This window comes from Clarias gariepinus, chromosome 5 (genome assembly GCF_024256425.1).
Source record: "Clarias gariepinus isolate MV-2021 ecotype Netherlands chromosome 5, CGAR_prim_01v2, whole genome shotgun sequence".
NCBI classification, from domain to species: domain Eukaryota; kingdom Metazoa; phylum Chordata; class Actinopteri; order Siluriformes; family Clariidae; genus Clarias; species Clarias gariepinus.
Window position 1 is genome coordinate 22,201,781 of NC_071104.1, and position 21,963 is coordinate 22,223,743.

At 42.6% G+C, this 21,963-nt stretch overlaps 1 protein-coding gene across 3 annotated transcripts in view; it reads left to right on the forward strand.

Annotated features, from left to right (window-relative positions):
• The first annotated feature begins 1,655 nt into the window (after positions 1-1,655).
• LOC128523779 (uncharacterized) overlaps positions 1,656-21,963 on the forward strand; it is a 55,571-nt gene continuing 35,263 nt past the window's right edge. For 2 of the 3 annotated variants that reach the window (XM_053495907.1, XM_053495906.1), the window contains exons 1-3: positions 1,656-1,810; positions 7,154-7,266; positions 7,521-7,808. In XM_053495907.1, coding sequence (XP_053351882.1) covers positions 7,209-7,266; positions 7,521-7,808 — 346 coding nt within the window. In that variant the 5' untranslated portion in view covers positions 1,656-1,810; positions 7,154-7,208. The remainder of the gene's footprint in view (positions 1,811-7,153; positions 7,267-7,520; positions 7,809-21,963) is intronic. The other variant, XM_053495905.1, reaches the window with a different exon arrangement.

The following is a 21,963-nucleotide window of genomic DNA, read 5'->3' on the forward strand; positions in this document are numbered from 1 at the left end:
TTCTCTTGTTTCTTGGCTTCCTGTTCGCGCATCTCCAGACCCTTTTCTGTAAAGCTTCTTTCGCGTGAGCTTGACCTGATCTGCTGCACAGATGGATTGCTTATTTCTTCCGCTCTTAGCGACATCTCTTTTACTTGCTCAATTGCTTGTGCTACAGTATCCCTTTCCATAGACTCTTCTTCATTCACAACTTCCATAATCAGGGAAGAACTTTAGCAGTAAATGATACCACTCTCACCAGACCTCTATTAAGTAAAAACTCAAAGGATATTGGAAACAAACAGCAGTATGTGTATACAAAGTTCAAACTCTAACTTGTAATGTAAATCACCAGAAAATTTTCACAAAAGTATAATTAACTTCAGCACTATCTCTTTGAATACACAATAGATTGAAGTTTCTTTAAATGATGCTCAAATTTCATTTAAATTATGAATTCAAATTTTAAATTGTGAAATAGATGTATTGCATTTGCATCAATTATTCCTTTCACGTTGAAGTCCTTTGCAATTTTAACCTTTCATTTCAAATGAAATGTTCTCTATTCCTTTTGAGTAATTCAATTTACAAAGAACAGGTTGACTTGAAGCAGCTTATGTAGAAATATGATCGTTGTAAAGCCTCCTTTTACACACTTAAAGTCTCACTCTGCATCTGCTACGTAAAACAACAGAACACCGCCACCTTTCAACCTTGCTCTTTATACCTCTGCGATGACGACACGAACCCCAGCTGCTTGCTCCCGCACAACTGGCTGTGCTGCGTTGTCGCGAAGAAGACGGTTGCGATGTAATAGTTGCATGGTTCCTTTGCGTCGAGTTTCACTGTAGCTGCCCTTCGGTATCGATTAAAAAACGGGACACCGAGTGCTTCAGACGGGTGTTTATCTCTCTTTTATTTCGCGCTTGCAGAGCGCCATTGAGCTTTAGTTGCGTAGCACCGTGAAACTACACAAAGATCATAAATAAGGTGCACATTTACAAAGAACCATAAAAAATAATAATAATTAACAGTAAAATGAATAAGAACAGATTGAAACAACTTATTAACAAGAAGAGCTTCTGACATACAAAGCAAGCCCATATAACTTCGAAATAAAGTACAAAATGCAACATGTGTCGGCTTCACATACCTCGCTCCGCTTAACCAAAGGGGACTAAGTTTAAAATTAAGTTGAAACAAACTGCATTCAACAAATAACAAAATTTTTCTCCATGTACTAAGAAGTAACATAAATCTTCACGCTTCTCCCTAATGATCTAATTACTTTTCATTACCCCACCCCTCACAGCGTAATGCACGTGACACGTACAATTAATTTAAAGAGACACAACCATTTTGCGGTCATTTACATTATCAATAGTTTACTTGTACAAGATGTACAATGAACGCAAACGGTGAGGGGATACACAGTGTACTGTACACAGTGACATAGGAGTACACAGTGATATAGATGAACCTGACTGAGGGTCAAGAGTTATTAACATACTGGCTGTTCTGAGAAAACAGTTGATCTGAAAAAAAAGAAAAAAAAAAGTTTTAGAAAATAGGGAAAGAAAAATTGTGATCACGAAAAGTTGTATATTCTTGGAAGAAAGTGTGAGTTGAGTAAGCGACTGTTGAGTAAGCTTCTTCCCTGTTTAGTAAAACAGCCCAGATAGTCGCATGGCAACGGGGATGTAAAAGTGCTGTGGTATACATTTTTACCAAGAATAAATGTAAATGATTTAAAAAAGATGATGGTGACACTCAGTGCTTTCAGTGGGATCAGTGGGATCTTGTACTAAGTGAATAAAACCACATATATCAGGTAATGAAAATAATAATTTACAAATGTAATGTGGCGTGGGCGGGGTTTCGGGTAATAACCATCATGCTCTGCGGGAGGGACTGTTTATGTGTTCACCGTGTTGGGGAAAGGTGTTTGGTTTAGTGGCTTCAGCCAGGGTATGTGTGATAGGGTGTTCTTCTTTTAAGCCCTCTCATGTGTTCGAGTTGTGAGATTGTGTGCTTGAATAAAATACTCCCAGCCATTTGCATTGGGCAGCAAGATAAGCTCGCTCGTCTCTCCACCATCCTTTCAGGCGATAAAAACGCCACATTTGGTGTCAGAAGTGGGATTATGGAGAGTCACGAGTTGGAGCGCACCCCGGAGGAAATCCGGAGGATCCAAATGGGCCGCCGAGTAGCGGAGCAGCTGCGGAGAAAGAAAACCCTCCCTGATGGGGCTAGTGCAGGCAAAGAGCGGCGACCGGAGCGGAGCGGCGCGTTCCAGGTTCCGGTATTAGACCTCGGGGAGGAGTCCTCCAGTGACGTGGCGCCGACACCGGAGCAAGCTACAGCTCCGTGCCCCGTCCGCCAGCGAAGCGACCTACAGCTGCGCCTGCCGGCCTACAACGGCGCCGGCGATCCCCACGCGTTCATCGCCCAGGTAGAGCTAGCCGCCAAATTCGCGGGCTGGTCCCCGGCAGAAACAGCCGTCCGGGTGGCCCTCTCGTTGGAGGGTGACGCGCTGCGGGCGTTGCAAGATCTCCGGGCTGATGAGCGGGACGACTGGTTAAAGCTGCAGCAGTCGCTCTGTTTCCGTTTCGGCGCAGGAGACCGTAACGAGGCCACGGGCGAGGAGCTGGCAACCCGCGTGCGGATCGCCTCTGAGCCACTAGGGGCGTTCGCCATGGACCTGCGATCTCTCGCGCGCCAGGGCTACCCGGATTTCGGACACGGCCAGCAGGAAGAGCTAGCTCGTCGCGCGTTTCTTCGGGGAATCCGGCCGTACCGCCTTCGCGAGCACCTCCGGTTAGCGGCACCGGCGTCGCTGTCCGAGGCGCTGCGCGAGGCTGAGCGCGCCGAGCCCATCTTGGGAGAACACCACGGCGAGAGAGCCGAGCGATCTTCGGTGGCTCGCGGCCGCTGGGGAGGTGAACCTAGCCGGGGACAGGGCTACCCGTCGCGGCTAGGCCTCGACCCGGCCGGCGAGTTTCCGCGACAACGCCGAGGCCAAGGATACCGCTGCAACGTTCTCCGGCCGGAGGACAGCGTACCCCAGCAGCCGTTAAACTAGCTTCGGGGGGCGCCGAGGGGAAACCGCCTCCCACAGCCATCTTTGTTCCCCCAACTGCCGGAGTTAACTTCCGGTCGGGACGTGTCGGAAATCGCGCGGGGGTCTACGTGGACTGCGGCCTGGACAACGTTTCGCTGCGGGCGCTCGTGGACACCGGCTCTACATTTTCGCTGCTGCGCGGGGGATTGTTGAAGCGCGGAGAGCGCGGTCGTGTGCTGCCGGACCCGGCCGTGAACATTCGCACCGTGTCGGGCAGTTATTTGAGGATACGGGCCTGTCGCACAGTGCGAATACAAGTAGGTGCAATCATTCTTTTTCACCCATTCTTTGTGGCGGATATCGAGGATGATTGTATCTTGGGATTAGACATTTTGGAAAGGTGGGGTGCGGTACTGAATCTCGCAGACGGGACTCTGCGTGGTAGTTTCGGTTTAGCTAGGTTGCTAGTGCCCAAAGCGCGGCCGGACGAGTTAGTAGCACGCACCAGCGGGGCGGAACTTCCGGTGGACGCGCCATGTAAACATCCGGTAGCTGTCCGAGCGAGAATAATGGCCGAGCTGATGCGGCGTAGCAGTGTAGGGCTAAATCAGACGCAGACCGACGCCGTGAAGTCCCTTTTGCACGAGTTCGCCGATATTTTCGCAGTGGATGAGCGCGAGTGCACGCATACCGATTTGGTGCAGCACCATATCGATACGGGTAACGCCGCTCCTGTTCGGTTACATCCGAGACGCCTCCCGTTAGCTAAACGAGCTATAGCCGAGCAGCAGCTGCGTGAGATGGCCGACTCGGGCGTTATAGAGCCAGCATCCGGACCGTGGTCTTCACCCGTTGTACTGGTGCGTAAAAAGGACGAATCGTGGCGGTTTTGTGTGGACTACCGGCGGTTAAACGAGGTGACGCGCAAGGATTCTTATCCGTTACCGCGAATAGATGATGCGCTGGAACACGTTGCGGGCTCGGCGTGGTTTAGCTCGTTGGATCTGCGTAGCGGGTATTGGCAAGTAGAGCTCGCCCCGGAAGCACGACCCAAAACCGCGTTTTCGATCGGACAAGGTCTATGGCAATTTCGGCGCATGCCGTTCGGCCTCTGCAACGCTCCCGCTACGTTCGAACGGTTGATGGAGAGAGTATTGGCAGAGATCCCTCGCAACCGTTGTGTCGTCTACTTAGACGATTTATTGGTACACGGCAAGGATTTTGCGGTCGCGCTAGCTAACCTACGGGAGGTGTTTCTAGCTATCCGGCGGGCGAATTTGCGGCTCAATCCCAAAAAGTGCCAGTTGTTGCGGCAAGAAACTGTCTTTCTGGGACACGTCATTAGCGCTCAAGGGATTGCCACCGATCCAGCCAAAATTGCCGCGGTACAGAATTGGCCTGAGCCGTCGAATGTGTCGCAGCTGCGCACCTTTCTCGGGTTAGCGTCGTACTATCGCCGGTTCGTGAGGGATTTTGCTACGATCGCCAGCCCGCTGCACGCGCTCACGAGAAAGAACCAGCCGTTTCGCTGGGACAGGGAGCACGCGCGTGCGTTCACACGGTTACGGGAAGCTCTGGTTACGTCGCCCGTTCTCGAATATCCGGATATAGCTCGTACGTTTATTCTCGACACGGACGCGAGCGATGTAGGGCTGGGGGCCGTCCTGTCTCAGGTTGCCGGGGACAAAGAGCGTGTTGTCGCGTACTTCAGCCGCGCGTTGTCTGGGCCGGAAAAGAATTACTGCGTCACGCGGCGCGAGCTGCTTGCGGTCGTCGCGGCCCTTAAGCATTTTAGGCCGTATTTATACGGGCAATCCTTCTTGCTGCGGACCGACCACGCTTCGCTGGTGTGGCTGCTCAGTTTTAAAGAGCCCGAGGGGCAGTTAGCGCGTTGGCTCGAACGGTTGCAGGACTATCATTTTACCGTTCAGCACCGAGCGGGAAAATTGCACGCTAACGCCGATGCGTTATCCCGCCGGCCGTGCAGCAAGGAGCGTTGTCGACACTGCGAGCGGGTTGAAGAGCGTGTGGGTGGTCACGACATCGAACACACCCCGACCCCCGTGAATCAGAACATTCTCCCTGCGCAGTCTTCCGAAGCCCCCGTCGGTAATCGGCCGTCCGAGCCGGCGTGCAGCCGAGTCACTGCGGCACCTACACCATCGCCGGTGGTCGTTTCGCCTGTGCCACAGATGGACTGCGATCAGCTAATGGTCGAGCAGGAGAAGGACCCGGCATTACAGCGGGTATTAAGTTGGGTTAACGCGGGCCAGAGACCGGATTATGCCGCAATCGCCCACCTGGGACCCGAAGAAAAAGCTCTCCACTCGCAGTTTCACCGACTAGCGTTGCGGGGGGGCTTACTCTACCGCCAGTGGGAACGGCCGTGTGGCGCTGGTGAATCTTTTCAGCTGCTGGTGCCGCGGACTTTGCGGGCATGTGTGCTGGGGATGGTTCATGGGCACGCGGGTTCGGGACACTTTGGGGTAACTAAGACACTGCGGCGGTTGCGTGCTCGGTTCTACTGGCCGGGTTGTCATACTGACAGCGAACTTTTTGTTCACAGATGCGATGTCTGCACGGCAAAGAAGGGCCCTACCCAGCGCTCGCGAGCGCCCTTGCAAGACTTTCGGGTGGGGGCGCCCATGGAACGTATGGGCGTGGACATTCTGGGGCCGTTTCCCATCTCTGATCGCGGGAATCGTTATGTGCTGGTGGCCATGGATTACTTCACCAAGTGGCCGGAGGCGTTCGCTGTTCCGGATCAGAGCGCTTCCACCACGGCTCGAGTGCTGGTGGATGAGGTGTTCAGCCGATTCGGCTCCCCGGAGCAGTTGCACAGTGATCAGGGGCGTAACTTCGAGGCGGAGGTGTTTGCGGCGGTGTGCGAGCGCCTCGGGGTGAAAAAGACCCGCACCACGCCCCTGCATCCACAAAGTGACGGCCTCGTGGAGCGGTTTAACCGAACACTCACCACCCAACTCGCCGTGCTTACCAGCAACCGGCAAAAAGATTGGGACGAGCATTTGCCTCTCGTGCTTTGGGCGTATCGCACAGCGGTGCAGGAGTCCTCGCAACTGACGCCAGCTGCGTTAATGTTCGGTCGCGAGTTGCGCACGCCTGTGGATCTGGTGTTCGGGCCCCCGCCTCAAGTGGATTTACCCACGAAACCAGGTTTGGACTATTTTTATTCATTGAAAGACAAACTGTTTCGTGTCCACGAATTGGCGCGTAGACACTTGGCGGACGCTGGGGTTAAGCAGCGCCGCGTGTACGATACCCACAGCCGGGGGCGCGACTTTGCTACTGGGGAGCAGGTTTGGGTGTATTCCCCCGGAAGGAAAAGGGGGCTCTCACCTAAGCTGATGTCGCACTGGGTGGGCCCCTGCACGGTCGTCGCACAGCTCTCTGATGTGGTCTACCGGGTGCGGTTGACGGGGCGGTCGCGATTGGTCGTGCTCCACCGGGACCGGCTCGCTCCCTACCAGCCCCACGTCAGCAAAACATCGAGCTCTGTGGAGGCCGGTCCGCCTCAGGAAGAGGGCTGTGCCCCGCCTTCCCCCGCAAAAAGACTCCGGCGTTCACAACGCCAGCGCCGCCCACCGTCACGCCTGCTAGACTGAGTTCGCCATGGTGACCGGGGACGGTCACAGCTCGGGTGGGGGCAATGTGGCGTGGGCGGGGTTTCGGGTAATAACCATCATGCTCTGCGGGAGGGACTGTTTATGTGTTCACCGTGTTGGGGAAAGGTGTTTGGTTTAGTGGCTTCAGCCAGGGTATGTGTGATAGGGTGTTCTTCTTTTAAGCCCTCTCATGTGTTCGAGTTGTGAGATTGTGTGCTTGAATAAAATACTCCCAGCCATTTGCATTGGGCAGCAAGATAAGCTCGCTCGTCTCTCCACCATCCTTTCAGGCGATAAAAACGCCACAGTAATAATATGTACTCCAATTCTTTGTATTAACTCTCTGTATTAACTTTGCATTCAATGGTAAGGTATGGTTGGTAAGAGTGGTTAATTGAAGTTGTAATCAATTCCTGATTAAATAAAATATTCAATTAACTGACCACATTCAGTGTTGGTAGCGATTTAATCCAGCATATCATTTTGTCAGGGTTAAAACGCGGACATTTACACCCACCTGCTTTTTAAACGGAAAGTAACCAGACATGATGGAGAAGAATGCTCTCTTGTTCATGGTGCTCTTTTTATCTGTGCTTAATGTCGGTAAGTTAAATCAATTAATTAATTAATAAAAATTCTGAAAAGTTCTTTGATTAGCTCTAGCTCTTTGGGTCAAAAAAAGTGAAGTCACCTTTCTCTTTAGCAAGGCATTTACAGTAGTATAGGCTTATTAATATTTTCCTCACTACAGGAATGTACCTAGTTCTGTAATGTGACAGTATGAAATGAATTATCATCCATATAGATTTACATTCTGTATTTTTTATCCAGTTCTGTTTTGTGCTTTGTTTCATTAGGTGGGGCGGCTAATATTTATATCCCCACTGGAGCTAATTACACTTTTCTTTCAACCATTACCGAAACAATCGAAGCTATTCAGTGGACACACGCTAATAACATAGTGGTTGAGTTGGATTCTTTCAATTCTAAACCTCACTGGTATCGATACAGCGAGCGAGGAGAACTTAACATTAAGACTGGAGATCTTACACTCAGGGTGGTGAAAGCGGACAGTGGTGTATTTAAAGGTCAATTCCAGGTGAAAGGTGTTCTACGATATGCTGAATACACAGTTACAGTAATCGGTAAGTCTTATTCTGTATCTTAGTCTTAGCTTCTGAAATTTATACCTCTATTGTGCTATTAAATTCTCCTGTTTGAAATTGTGGGTTAGATTCTATGACAGCATGATTCTATAACAGTCCAGCAGACATTCATGGCTTTATTCTTACCTTTCTGTAGAAACAGCTAATTAACAGTGGTGGATGTGCCACATATTTAAGCCTGTTTATACATGTTTTTAAAAATTTTAATTTAAAGATAAATTTACAATTTATCATCATTGATGCAGTGATGGGTTTATAAATAGTTTTTTATTTAACATTTATAGAAAGAGTTTTGGGTGCCAGCAATTTATGACGGTCAATAAGTTTCCACGGTCTGTTTTTTTGTTGTTGTTTTTTTGGTAAAAATAAAAGCTGTTTCTTTCATGGTTTTAAAAGGAGTGGCTGTGAGGAATATTTCCTATAACATAAGCGACACCAGAGGCTATTCTTGCAGACATTGTATAGTTATTAAATATAAACTAAAACTATGAACTTTAAAATCAAAAGTGTTTTTAAGTAATAAAATGTAGTTAGCAAAATGGTGTAATGTAAGAGCAGTAAAACATTTTGAGTTGTAGACAATTGAAGTTGTACAATGAAACCTCCAGAGCAGGCGACGTTTGTATGGTCAGGACCAAATGGGTTCTTTCATACTGGGGACAGTTTTCAAATCAGTAGCACAGAGAGTGATTTGATCTATTACTGCACTGCACAAAATGAAGTCAGCAAAGCCACAACAGAATTTAAACTTAAGGACTGCCAAGGTAATGTATTTGTTTGGGATTTTTAGCTCTTAATGCTTTAAAGTATCAATGCACAGATAGCTCTTTTTGTCAGACCAAATTCGATTACTGTGCAAAAGCCTTAGACACACAGGGTATTTTTTGTTTGTTTTTGTACAAACCTTGTTATACATGTTAATTAATGCTGTAATTATTATTTCTAAACAAACTAGGTGTAATAAGTGGGTTGAGACTAATTTGCTCACTGAGTTTGGAGAAAATGGCAGGCTATTTTTAATATGCGCAAGTTTTGATAATGTAATGCCATAAATATGTGTGTTCTGTTGCACCACTCAGAAGTTTGCGCACTTGGCACAGAATCAATTATCCAACATGGTTGGGCATTGCCGATCAAGCTGACAAGTACAGACTAAACAGCTGTATAGTCTTAAGATAACCACTTACCATTGAGGCTAATTGAAAGAAAGGATTCAGTAAAATCACTAGGGAGCATAAAGAATGGACTGGGGAATAAATTAACTAATTAATGCTCTGTGTTTAGTTTGTAGTATATTTTTATTATAGTATATTGTCTGTTTGGTGTAGAGGAAGACTTAGGCAGAGTTTTAGCAGAGCTCTGGGCCCATGTTTATTTGCACCATTCAACACAAAAACTTAAAAAAAAAAAAGACAAACTGACAGATAAGTGGCTGTCTTTTGTTTGATTTTATCTGTGCATGGTGTGCCTCCTGGAGCTTTTTTCCAGCGGACTCAGGGCACTAGGTGGGTTACACCCATCACTGCTCACAAGCAGATCCTGGTTCAAACTACATTACTAACCTGACCTGTGATTCTGTAAACAAGGAACATACAGTAGAAACTACTTACTAAACTTTACAAATTATGCACATCCCCAAAGGCCCTGTGGAACCAAATATTTATAGGCCAGAGCTGCCCTAGTGGCACAATAGAAACCCCAACCTTAGGTGGTTTTAATGTTATGGCTGATCAGTGTATGATGGTAGAATATATAATATATATATATATTTGTGAGTATGTGCATGCTTGTGCCTTGTGACTATTGGCACCTCATCCAGGTGGACCCTGGCTATTTCTCAGAGTTCTCTGAGACAGGCTTTACAGGCCTCCTGTGATCTTGTACAGGATAAGTGGTATAGTGAGTGAGAGAGTGAGAATTAACTGTTTGAGGAAACATCAACAACAGAAATGTATTATATGCTTCAAGGAGAAAAAATATGATGACTGGTTGTATGAATTTCTTGGAGTGATGGCGATGTTTTAAAATGTTGTAGATTGTACTGGATAGCATTGTGATTTTTTATTTGTTGGAATGGGAAGTGAAAAAACTGGTGCACTGCGATGCCTAGTTTTTGTGCAATGCACATGAGCTACTTCTGTAAAAATATCAGAACTTGGCATATAATACAGACATATTGGCCACGTTTTACTGTGTACATGTAAGGTTAATATTTCACTAGTCACAATTTAGATGGTAGTAATTGTAATATACAGTAAATCAGTAAAATTTCGACTGGTTCATCTGCTATTATAAATCGTCTACAATGGTCTAATGTTTACATATTTTTGCTTCTAGATGCAGTTTCTGAACCAAATGTGACTGCTGAGCAAAAGGACACAGACATAACACTGCTGTGTTCAGTGGAAACTCCAGTGCAGGCAGAATTCACCTGTACAGGACCAAATTTACGTTCTCATGATGGGAAAAGTGTTTATGTCACCAGAGGAAAAAGTGATGACTCAATCTATTACTGCACAGCAAAAAAAAAAAATGAGTCAAAAGTCAGCAACTAACTTAAAGACTCTACATAAGACAATAGCTTTACTAACGTCTTCTATACTACAGTCTTTAAAACGTTGTTATGATTTCTCTGCTAGCTTAACTCTACTGCAAATGCTGTAATGTGAAAATGATAAAATTGTGATTAACACAGTAGAATTTAATAGCGTAAGGGAAGGTTTTCAGAAATCCCAGTCATTGTACTACTGAATCAGTATGATTAGCCTCAGCAGGGTAACTTATTAAATCTTCTTTAACATTGTACTGCCAGTTAATGTAGCTCACTAGATGAAAGCTAAAGTAAACAGCCTAATAATTTCAAAAATTTACTTTAAATTTAGGAAAAAAGTATTTATACAACTAAAATAAATGCTCATCTGTAAAAACAAATCTTATTATAACTGCTGGTAATGAAATGCAGGTTAACTCAGATGATTCGTTCCACAACTCAAAAATATTCATATAAAGGTTTTAAATATAAAATATAGAGTAAAAATAAAAAAAATAACCTGCACTTTACCTTTAAAAAGAATTCTGACAGAGCAGTGTATGTATGTGTGTGTTTATTGTTTGTGCATGCACGCACACATGTGTATGGGTGAAGCTGAGGTAAGACGAGAGGAGAGGAGGAGGGTGGGGGCAACTGTATGAAGACTTTCACACACACACGCACACATGCATGTGCGTGCATAAACACATGTGAGTGCACGCACACACAGACACACGCACACTAACAGAAACACTGCTCTGTCGGGAAACTTCTTTAACAAGGAACCTCTCTAATCTCTCATGGCACTCATGATAACTTTGCTTTCTGACAGAGAGAGACTTTGGAAACTGGATTTTAAACAAGAAACCTCACTAATGACACTTGCTTTCGGATATCAAGACCTCGCTCATTTGTTAAGTTAAAATTTATTTTAAAAATGTTGCTTATCTTGCAAAATGCTCACAGATCAAGTTACTTACAATCCAAGGTTCAACTATAACATGTTAATGGGACAGAGTTTCAGGTTCACACCAAGTCTTTTTCAAGATTTTTTTTTCAATTTTGTATCTAAAAACTGACCCAAGGCCCAATACTGAACAGAACCCCCTCTTTTAATTATTATTGTTTAATGTTGGAAATAATCATACAATCTAAATCACACATCCTTCCTTACAGAAAATCAGTAATGTTAGTGTAGACAAACTATTGGCTATTAATCTAGTCAATCCAGGAGTTTTATAATTTGTGGAAGAATATGTCACAAGTCTCTTTCCACATCTTCCCAAAACACAATTTTCTGGCCTGTTTTTAGCCTTTAATATTTTAAGCTTGAGAGATCTAAATGTTTTGTGTCATGTGCTTCATTGTCATGCCTATGTATACCAAATTTACTTAAATATTTTGTCTATATTCTGTATTAAACTTGCAAGACAATAAAGCAAACATCATAACATATTTTTTTAGCTTACCATGTCTCATCAGGTGCACAAAACATTCTTAAATATCTATAATCAACTCCAGAGAGAGAAGAACCGTTGGCTCAGTTGTGGTGACGCGACGCTTGGTGTCAAAACAAGAAGCGCATGTGTTATACATGATACTCGGAGCTCGTAAACCACGACAACGCTCGTTTTTTAAATCAAAATTTATTACAAATCTTTGCTTGTGTAAGCATATTTTAATTAAATATATTTGTGTGTGCAGCAATGTAACAATATGATAATATTAATCAACATAATATTAATCTTAGTGAAATAATATAAAGGTTAAGTGAGAAAAGCAGACAGGACGTAAAACATAGCAGTAAGAGAAGGGTTAGAGTGACCCAGATAAGACAAGATAAGGTGCCAGGTGTCGGACTTGGCCTAATGAAGGATTGAAACAAGTGTTGGATATACGTATACATGTCTAAGTAAAATATAGACAAATATCCAAAAGACACACGATTACTTTTAGGAATACTGAGTTTAATAAAAGTAGACACAAAAATAAACTAGTATGTGCATCTACCAAATAAAGAGATGCTCATACATGGTCTGTCTCTTGAGAACTGTAGAATAAACCAGGAACAACCAACTGATAGAAAAAACCAAGGGCAAAGCAGGGAGGATAAAATCCTGGAAAAACCAACTAAAACCCAAGGACAGAAGAAATAATCAGGTGACAGACACCAGATAAGCACAAGAAACTAGAAACCAGATAAAAAGAGGGGCTAACGAGGTGTACGGGGAACTATGTAATAAACTATACACTGAAATTAAACTTGAAAGAATCAGGGGAATCTCCCTGCGAGACAGTGTGTGTGTGTGAAGATGGCCATGTGGGCAGACTGGACGGGCAGATAAGAAATAGGAAAAATCAGAGACACAGAGCTAGTCTTGTGAATAAAATATTTTAATAAGAGTAGACAAAGAATAAAAAGGCATATTTACATGGTAATAACATAAAATACAAAGAATAAAAGCCCAACGTAAAATACAAAACATAAGGGGCCAGGGTAAAAGCATCAATAGAAATAAAATTCCTCAGAAGGAACACGGTCTGAACTGCTCTGGCTGTCCGAATCATCCAAAGGGATGAAGTCATCAATGGAGAAGTCGCAGTTGGCTATAAAATAGAATAAAATGTATAAAAACATTGAATGGGGTAAAATAAGGCAAATAAGTAAAATAGTGTAAAGGAGATGCTTACCCATGGCTGGTCTCTTGAAAAATGAAGAACATACCGAAGAAAAAAACAAGGAAAAAGCCTTGAAAACAAGCGGCACCAATATATTTTTATAAAAAAGATATGAAAAGTGTAAAGATAATAGAAAATAATTATTAAAGAAGATGTATTATAATGGAGAGAAGTTTTGAGCATAGTAAGAGTCAGATAAGTGCAGGAAGAAGTCAAATAACGAGGTGTAAATATAAAGGGAAAGAGTTATGAGCATGGAGTGGAGTCAGATAGCGAGGTGTATGACATAATGGTACAAGATGAGAGAAATGTAATTTTAATGGAAAAATTAATTGATAAAAACTGAATTATAATGGATTATAATTTTGCTGTGGTCAAACGAGGTGAAGGTACAGGGGAGGAGACTGGAGATCCCCCCCTCTTAGAAACTGTATAAAAGGAGCCTGCTTTTGACTGTGAATTTAGTCTGGACTTGGCACTGCTTTGGTTCTGATCCAAGGCATGGCTAGGCTGGCTCATCTGGGTTCTTATTGCTGCAATAAAAGCCTGACTTACTTCATCCAGCTCTGCGTGGCGTAATCTTCTTTAATTCTTCTTTAATTCTCTTTGTTAATGACTTGTTAACTGATTGATATTTTAAATTAACAGCAACATCAACAGGTGGAAGAATTTTCTCCCACATTTATTGGTGACCCCCGACTGCGATTGCCGTTGAGGGTTGACCCCTCTGGGGACCTGGGACCACCGCGGGCTGACAGACCATTAACTTGTGCCGGCATAGAAAAGGTAAGCAGAAAACCTGTTTGATCAAATTTCTGCATTAGAAGTTCATGGTCTGTTAGTGTGCGTGTTTCCGGCTGGAGGGAGTAACTCCTAAGGTATATTGAACACATTTTGTTGAATGTTGCTAATATTGATAAAATAAGCGCTACATTTATTTTAATATAAAAAGACTGGATGAAGTAACAAAGAATTGGGAGATCTCCAAAAGTTTTTGTTTTCTGATTTTTGTTGTTTATATTCTCTTTATTATTTTTTGTGTTGTGTGACATCTGAGGTAACGCCACTGTGTTGGGGCTAGAGCCCGTATATGAGGAATCGCCAACAAGTGGGGCTGGACCCAGATGGTCCGTTTTGATATATGGTATAAGATATCTGAGGTAACGCCACCGTGTTGGGGCTAGAGCCCGTACACGAGGATTCGCCAACAGGTGGGGCTGGACCCAGATGGTTTAAAGTCCTGCAGATCACTAGGTAGAGGACGGAAGCAAATCCTCAGACGTGGCAGGTGGAAAAAGTCCTGTAATAAGCCGCTAGGTATAGAACTCATTAAAAAGCGAGGTGTTTCTAAGACGCGGAGCTGAACAGGTGGTTATTGTGAAAAAGTCCTGTAGGTGGTTGTGCTGTAATCTCGAGTCCTAGGGCTAGAACCCACTTGTGTGAGGTATCGCTAGGAACAGTGCTGCAATCACGTTCCCTAGGGTTAGAACCCATATATATGAGGTATCGCTAGGGAACGAAAGGAGATTGCTATTTGAAAATTCCTACAGGTGGTATTGAAGTTTTCTGGGCCCAGGTTGTGTTGTGTGATAAAAGGTTTTACTGTTGATGTTGTTTTGAGTACTCAAATTGTTAAAAACTGTTGTGAAAAGTAGAAAAACGCTTGTGCTGTGTGTCTTTTGTATCTGTGAGTGTCCTTTAAAAGTGTGCGTGCAATAAATTTATGTGCACAGTCCTGAATTTATGTGTATGTGTAAGAATATAGTAAGTGATACGATATTAGAGATAACTTAATGAGAAGATAGAAGAATTCAAAAACACCTTTTGGGATTTTCTGACTTGCTATAATTATTAGCATAGGCGTCGCTAGGCCAACATTTGTACTCAGCCCCCCTAAAAATTCTCCATAAACTTCACACACATTGGTGATCGCCCATCATCCTCTTCAAATTTCATATGAAAGCGGCGGCAGACTTCGGCTCCTTCAGCTCCTCCCCGTCTTTCAGCGGGTCTTCAATACGCCATCACAGAGGGAGGATTAAGGCAAGGTGTGTGTTTTTCGATAAATTGTTATATCTGCTTCAGTGCAGTCCTTTCTCATGAATACAGTTTACAAAATGTCATGAGGGATTAATCAGTTAAATCTTCGCTGTGTTTACCCTCATCACACCAGCTGTTTCCTCTAGTGAACATGAAGCCCTTAATACACACTCTATGAACCTATAGTCTACTTTATAAAACAATCATGCCGTTACTGTTTTAATTGGAAAACCTGACTGTCTATATAAAACATTGCACAGTGCATATGGCATTAACTACCATAGAGTTATGCACATAAATGATTCAAAATACTGACAGACAGCATTCAGTGCACTCGGTTTAACTGTATAGCATTATAATTTACAGAGATAGAAAAATCCTTTTTGTAATAAATGTATTGTATTAAATAATGTCCCAAATCATAAAATACATTTATTAGTCTTAGAGTAGGGTTTTTGTCACTTTGATTTAGAAAAAGTTAATTTTTAATGAATAGAAACAACAACAAAAAAAGAATGATAACATTGAAAATGATTAACAGATAAATGTTTGACACAATTGGCACCCACACAGTTTATTCCATTTTCCAGCCTCATAGGTGTGTTGTTTATTTTGCTAATCAATGTAAGTTTAAAGTTATATGCTGTTTTCTGGTTACATTTTTCAGATTGTACCTGTACATAGAAAAAGGTTTATACAGTAAACAGTGTGTGTGCATGCATGTGTGATCAGGAAGACTCATTTGAGTACTGATTATGAACAAGCCAAATATGTGTTAAACATCTATGGGGGCTGAGCCTCCCTTAACCGAAGATCCTAGAAACGCCCCTGATTTTAATAAATATAATGAATACATAATAAGTTTAAATAATAGCGTATAAAATAAAAGCACATATAATATTTATAGTATTAAAGGAAACGTGTGGTTATGGTACGCGCCGTTAGACATAGAACTCACTGTGACATAAGCTTCCTCTGTAACACAAAAGTGGTACAGGTGTTAAATGTGTCAGCATAAGTAGTATTATAAAATAATAATATTTTTGGATTAGTGTACATATGCGCAGCAACATGTAAGTTATTAATGATAAGCTTAAATAAGATATAAAAGGTACCTTTACGTGTTGTGTAGTCAACGACACAATACTAAGACCAATAAACATAGTGCATAAAGTAATAAATGCACCGAGGTTACACATAAAACAAATATTAAATATAACAAATGGAGGAGATCAGATAATAAGTGGAGTTAGAGAAATTAACTGGGATGAGCAGATAAGAGAAGAAGAAGTTTTAACTAAGCGCGAACGGGAGTTTAGAATTTTGGAGTCAGATCAGAGTGAAAGATATAGATGTTTATTGATTAATCCTGAGAAGGATTTACTTTCAGAAAAAGAGTGTGACAAGGGAGAGTGGATACATAGGCTCTCATTAAGACCTGTTGTGTTAGATCTTGACGGCAACACACACTTTATTACTTACATCATATTTTAGGATGGAGAAATGATTTTTTTATTGGGTTAGTTCTTAGAGAGATTCGTTTAAAAGTAATAAATAGTACGATAGAATTTGGAGGAATAAGTGGACCCCCCTCCACTTCCTTGTTTAACGCTCATTTCACTGCTGCAAGCATACCCAGATTTTGATATATTGCGTTTAGAGGAAGGCACGGGAGGATGGAAAGTAAAAAGATATAGACTAATAAGAGCAGAGGCAGGTCCGGTAGTGCTGAGTCATATGTGGGTGATTAATAACAATAGTGAATTTGCGTTAATACATGTGGGACCAGACAGAAGAATAATTTTTCAGACCCTTGACAAGATAGTTATGCCTCTGATATTGACACCAGTGGAATATTAATGCTTAAATATGTATGTGTTTATGTGTATGTGTATGTGTGTATGTATATATATATATGAAAAAACAAAAAACAAACAGCTATTATAAATCGGTAGCAGCTAAAAAGTACACAGTAAGAGAGCTATAGGGAAGAGGCACAGGAATTTACACCATAAATCAAGACAGAGGTGTGTGATGGGGAAGCTATTCTGCAGTAAACAAAAAAAACAAAAACAAAAAAAACATGGCCAAAGCCAGCGACACCTGCAGACATAAATTATAACTTAACATAAAGAAGATGAAAAAATATTAGAAAGGGCATGATAAATTGGCATGACGGGACATCAGGAGAATTGCAATGGCTTAAACAAGGAACTTTTAACGAAGAATGTTGTAAGGAAGTAAAAAATTGCTTAAACACACAACTACAGGAAAGGGTAGCAAGAAAAAAAAGGACATTGTTAAATGGTTTAAAAAGGAAGAATAAGAAAAGGATAAAAGAAGACAAACTGAAGAAGCAAACCAGGAAACAAACTTAGAGAAAGAGGATCAGGAGTCAGGAGGGAGCGAAGACAGGAAAGAAAAAGCTCATGAGGGAAGAAAAGAGAAACAAAGAGAGAGAGACAAACTCAGAGACCACCACTATACACTGAGGAACACATACAACAGAGGAATAGGGGAATGTACCCACTACAGGAGCTGCATGAACAAGATAAAGGAACATGGGGATGTAAAGGACATGTGGTGGAAGAAAAAGAGAAAAAAACAAAAAAACAAAAACTGATGTCATTTGACTCTGAGTGGATGCCCAGACAAACAGAAGAAACAAGACAAGAGTCAACAACTCCCAGGCATGATAGTGACAACGAAAAAGAATGGAGTGAAGAAGAAGAAACAGAGTTACACATGCTAACAGAGAATGAGGAGCTGGAGAGAATGAGAAAACAAAGTAAACAATACCTGAGGAAAAGAAAAGGACCCGGAGATAAACGGCAAGCCATATCTGACAAAGGAATAATGGAGAAGTGGAATGTGCCATGAAGGAAAGAAAAAGAGAAGAAGAAGACCTGGAAGAAAGGGAAGACACAGACGTATGTCCCAGAGAATCCTGCTCATCGCCATGTCACAAGTCTGACACAGAAGAGGTAGAAACCGAGGAGGATAAGATAATCGAAAGAGTTCAGAAGGAACGAGTGAAAAGGAAAATAAAAGGGTTCATGATCATTGAACCTAAAAAAGATGCAATAAAAAGAACAGAAAGGAAAGACCGGATGAGCACTTCAAGACGCAGCGTTTAAACATACCCAAGAGGTGGAGAACGCACGCAACGATGACCAGACTGCAGAAAAGTGACCCTGCCATTGCACTGCATCATGTATTATGACACAGGAACTCAAGATGAAGAATATGCACTGCTGTGGACCGATGTTATGGAAGACTATGACCTATATGGCATTAGGAGACATAATCTTAGGTGCCGCAGGAGCAGCCATTACTGTACATTTGACTGAACAACTGGAACACTGGCATCAAGTATCTAACACAGCACCTCACATTTCTCTGCTAGTGGGAGAAGAAAACACAATCTAAAGAACTATGACTGATGATCAAGCAAGCAGCTGAAGTGACTAGGTGGGAACAAACCTCTAATCCTTCTGTACATATTTTACAAGATCAAAGATTTTTTGAAAAAAACAAAAACAAAAAAAACATTTTTAGGATTAGATAGAATAAGGGTAACACACACAGAGATAGATGGGAACATGCTGTTGTCAACACACCCTCAGAGGGGGATGTGTAACATTCTGTTGTCATCGCACACACAAATGTCATTTAAGATGGCAGGACGGATAGATAAAAAAGAATTAGCAATAGAGGAGGAATAGCTAAAAACAATCCCAGAGAAACTATGGACAAGACATTCCACAGAGGTAGGATTAGTTAAGGCTGGAGGACAAGTGTTAATAACAATAAGACAAATGCAACATTGCCTCATCAAAGACAATATCCACTGACACCTCAAGCTATAACAGGTATTAGGCCTACAATAGATGGGTTATTAAAAGCTGGAGTATTAATGCCCACTAAAAGTCCTTGTAATACTCCCATATTTCCTGTCAGAAAGCCAAACTTAGATAATAGAGACTTGTGCATGACTTATGAGCCATGAATAAAATTGTAGAAGCAGAATTGCCTGTAATGCCTGATCCTCACACACCACTGTCTAATATACCAGAAGATACTCAGTGGCACACTGTCATAGATTTATGTTCAGCATTTGTTAGTATTCCACTACATGTGAAAATGGACAAAGCTAGTAGAGAAAAGTTGAAAGTAGAATATCTAGGCAGAGAATTGAAAGGAACATCTAGACACATATCTCCTGAACATATAGAAGCAATATTAAAAGCCCCTAAACCACGGACTGTAAAAGAGATGCTGTCTTTTCTAGGTAGGATTTAGTAGAGACTGGATTTGTGATCCATTGAGAGCAATAGTTAAAGCAGCTGAACAGACAAAAAAAATAGTGCAGTGTTAGAATGGACACCTGAAGCACTGGAGGCTTTTGAACAGCTAAAGAGAGAACTCTGTACAGCACCAGCACTCGCTAGCCCAGAGTATAATAAGCTATTCCACCTGTATGTCTCAGAGTGTAGCTGTTTTGCCACAGGGGTTCTGACTCAACAACAAGGTCCTAGCAAGCAACCAATCGCTTATTATAGTACAGCGCTTGATAATATTGGAAAAGGCATGCCACCCTGCTACCGAGCAGCAGCATTTGTTTATTGACAAGCCTCATCAATTACCATGGGACATCCAGTCGTATACCACCCACCTATTACATGCACTCCTGACCAGCCATAGTTTGTAATTACAAATGCTAGAAGAAAAGAATATTATGTAATACTTTCTGCACCTGAGTTAACTATATATATATAGACACACCAAGATTTAGAGAATCAACCTCTGTCACATACAGATTGTATATTTTTTGTAGATGGGTTGTGTTTTAGAGATGGGGATAGCAATAAAGCAGGCTATGCGATAATAACACCAGCTCTAGATGGAAAAGCATTTAGAATAGTACAAGCAGAACATGTGCCACTACCTTGTACCCAGTTAGCCGAGTTGATCGCTTTGTCAGGCACCTGTAAGATAGCAGAAGAAAAAGCATGTACAATATATACTGATTTAGCTTACGCAATTTAATAGCTTATGCTATTTGTATGGCCCCATATGGGCACGAAAGAGCGGACGGAACATCAGTAGTACATGGAGAAGCAATAGCAGAGCTCAAGTCTAGCCATAGTCAAATGTGTACAGCACATAGAAAAGATAGTACTTTTGTTAGTGATGGAAATGAAGCAGCAGATGAAGTAGCAAAGAAACCAGCAGTAAAACAGATAAACAGGAAGCCAGAATAAAAATAATGACACTAATTTATGGCAAAGTGCAGATGGGCGTTGTTTAGCTCCACAAAGGTTTCTCATAACCTTGATAAAACAAGCTCATGGTAAAGATCATGTAGCAAGAGGGGAAGTGATAAAAAGAATCCAAAGGAATGGTGGTCACCCTATTTAGGCCCCATGGTTCATCGAACGCTATCACAGTTCTGCGACATCTTTGCTAGATTAAACAATAAAAAGCACTTTACATCACCAATAGAACATATTCCAGAACCATACGGACCATTTAGACACATAATGTGTGACTTTGTAGACATGGGTGAGCCTAGGTTTCAAGATAAACGATACATCTTAGTGGTTGTCGATAGATTCAGCAGATGGGTAGAAGCTATAGCAACAGCTAAGGAGGATGCAACTGCTGTAGTAAAATTCCTACGTAGAGAAGCAATACCAAGATTTGAAATCCCAGACACCCTAAGCTCAGATAACGGAAAGCACTTTGCAAACAAGGTAATACAGAAACATCAAGCATAGATTCGGATGTGTATATTGCCCCAATCTCAGGGGATGGTAGAGAGAGAGCGAACGGAATTTTAAAAATGAAATTGGCTAAAATATGTGCAGATACAGGTATGAGCTGGTCACAAGCTTTACCGCTAGCTCTAATGTGCACGAGATCGCAAACTAACCAAAACACACATTTAACACCGTATGAAATGCTTACTGGCAGACCAATGCTGACATCCTTTGTTCGAGGACCCTATAAAGGTCCATCTCACGAATAACTACAAAGTGAACTTGATCATTATGTAAAACACTAATCTGAAATACACAAAGTTATTTTCCAACAGGTTAAGGGAGCAACAGTGCTTGATGACAACAGGCAGAGACCAGCTAACGACGCAGAGGAGACAGACGAAAGAACAGTGCTGCTAGAAGAGAAGGACCATACAAGAATGGACCCTATAGAACCTGTACCAGAGGGGGTAGCAAGGCCATATCCACAGTGGAAAATCTCCTGTACGATCTGCACCGAGATCTGGAAGCAGACTACGGCACGGACCCCCAGGAAAGATGGGACGCATTACGACATGATCTGGTCGACTGGTATCCACGCTACCCAACACAGCCTAAGAAATCCATCACCATGGCAGACGTAGTGTCTCAGGACCTCAAGTGGGTTACAGCAAAGGCACGGGACATGGTTTCCCTTGATGAGAACTGAGGACTTCTAGAGACAACATCATATCAACTAGGGAGATACCTTAAGTTTGGCTGCTGCACTACTGCAAACGGTAAAGAGCATGGCGAAAGGTATGGACCGTTGGGACGATTGAATTCGAACATGTCTATCTAACAGCATCAAAGACCATAACTAAGATACGGTTGGGAAAAGATGTTTATAAACGTTTATGCACACAACGAATGTTGGATGCATTGCCCACGCCAGGGCACTGGTTAGATCTTCTTTGTCAAGGAGGAGACAAACTGTTGGAGACGAACCGCTATCATTCCTCCTGACCTGTACAGACTTACACATCCTTGACTACACTAAGGAGGACCGCAAACTGATGATGGACGAGGGAAGTGAAAAACTGGACTCTCTATCTTTGTTCTACAGGGACCCTAATTCTATGTT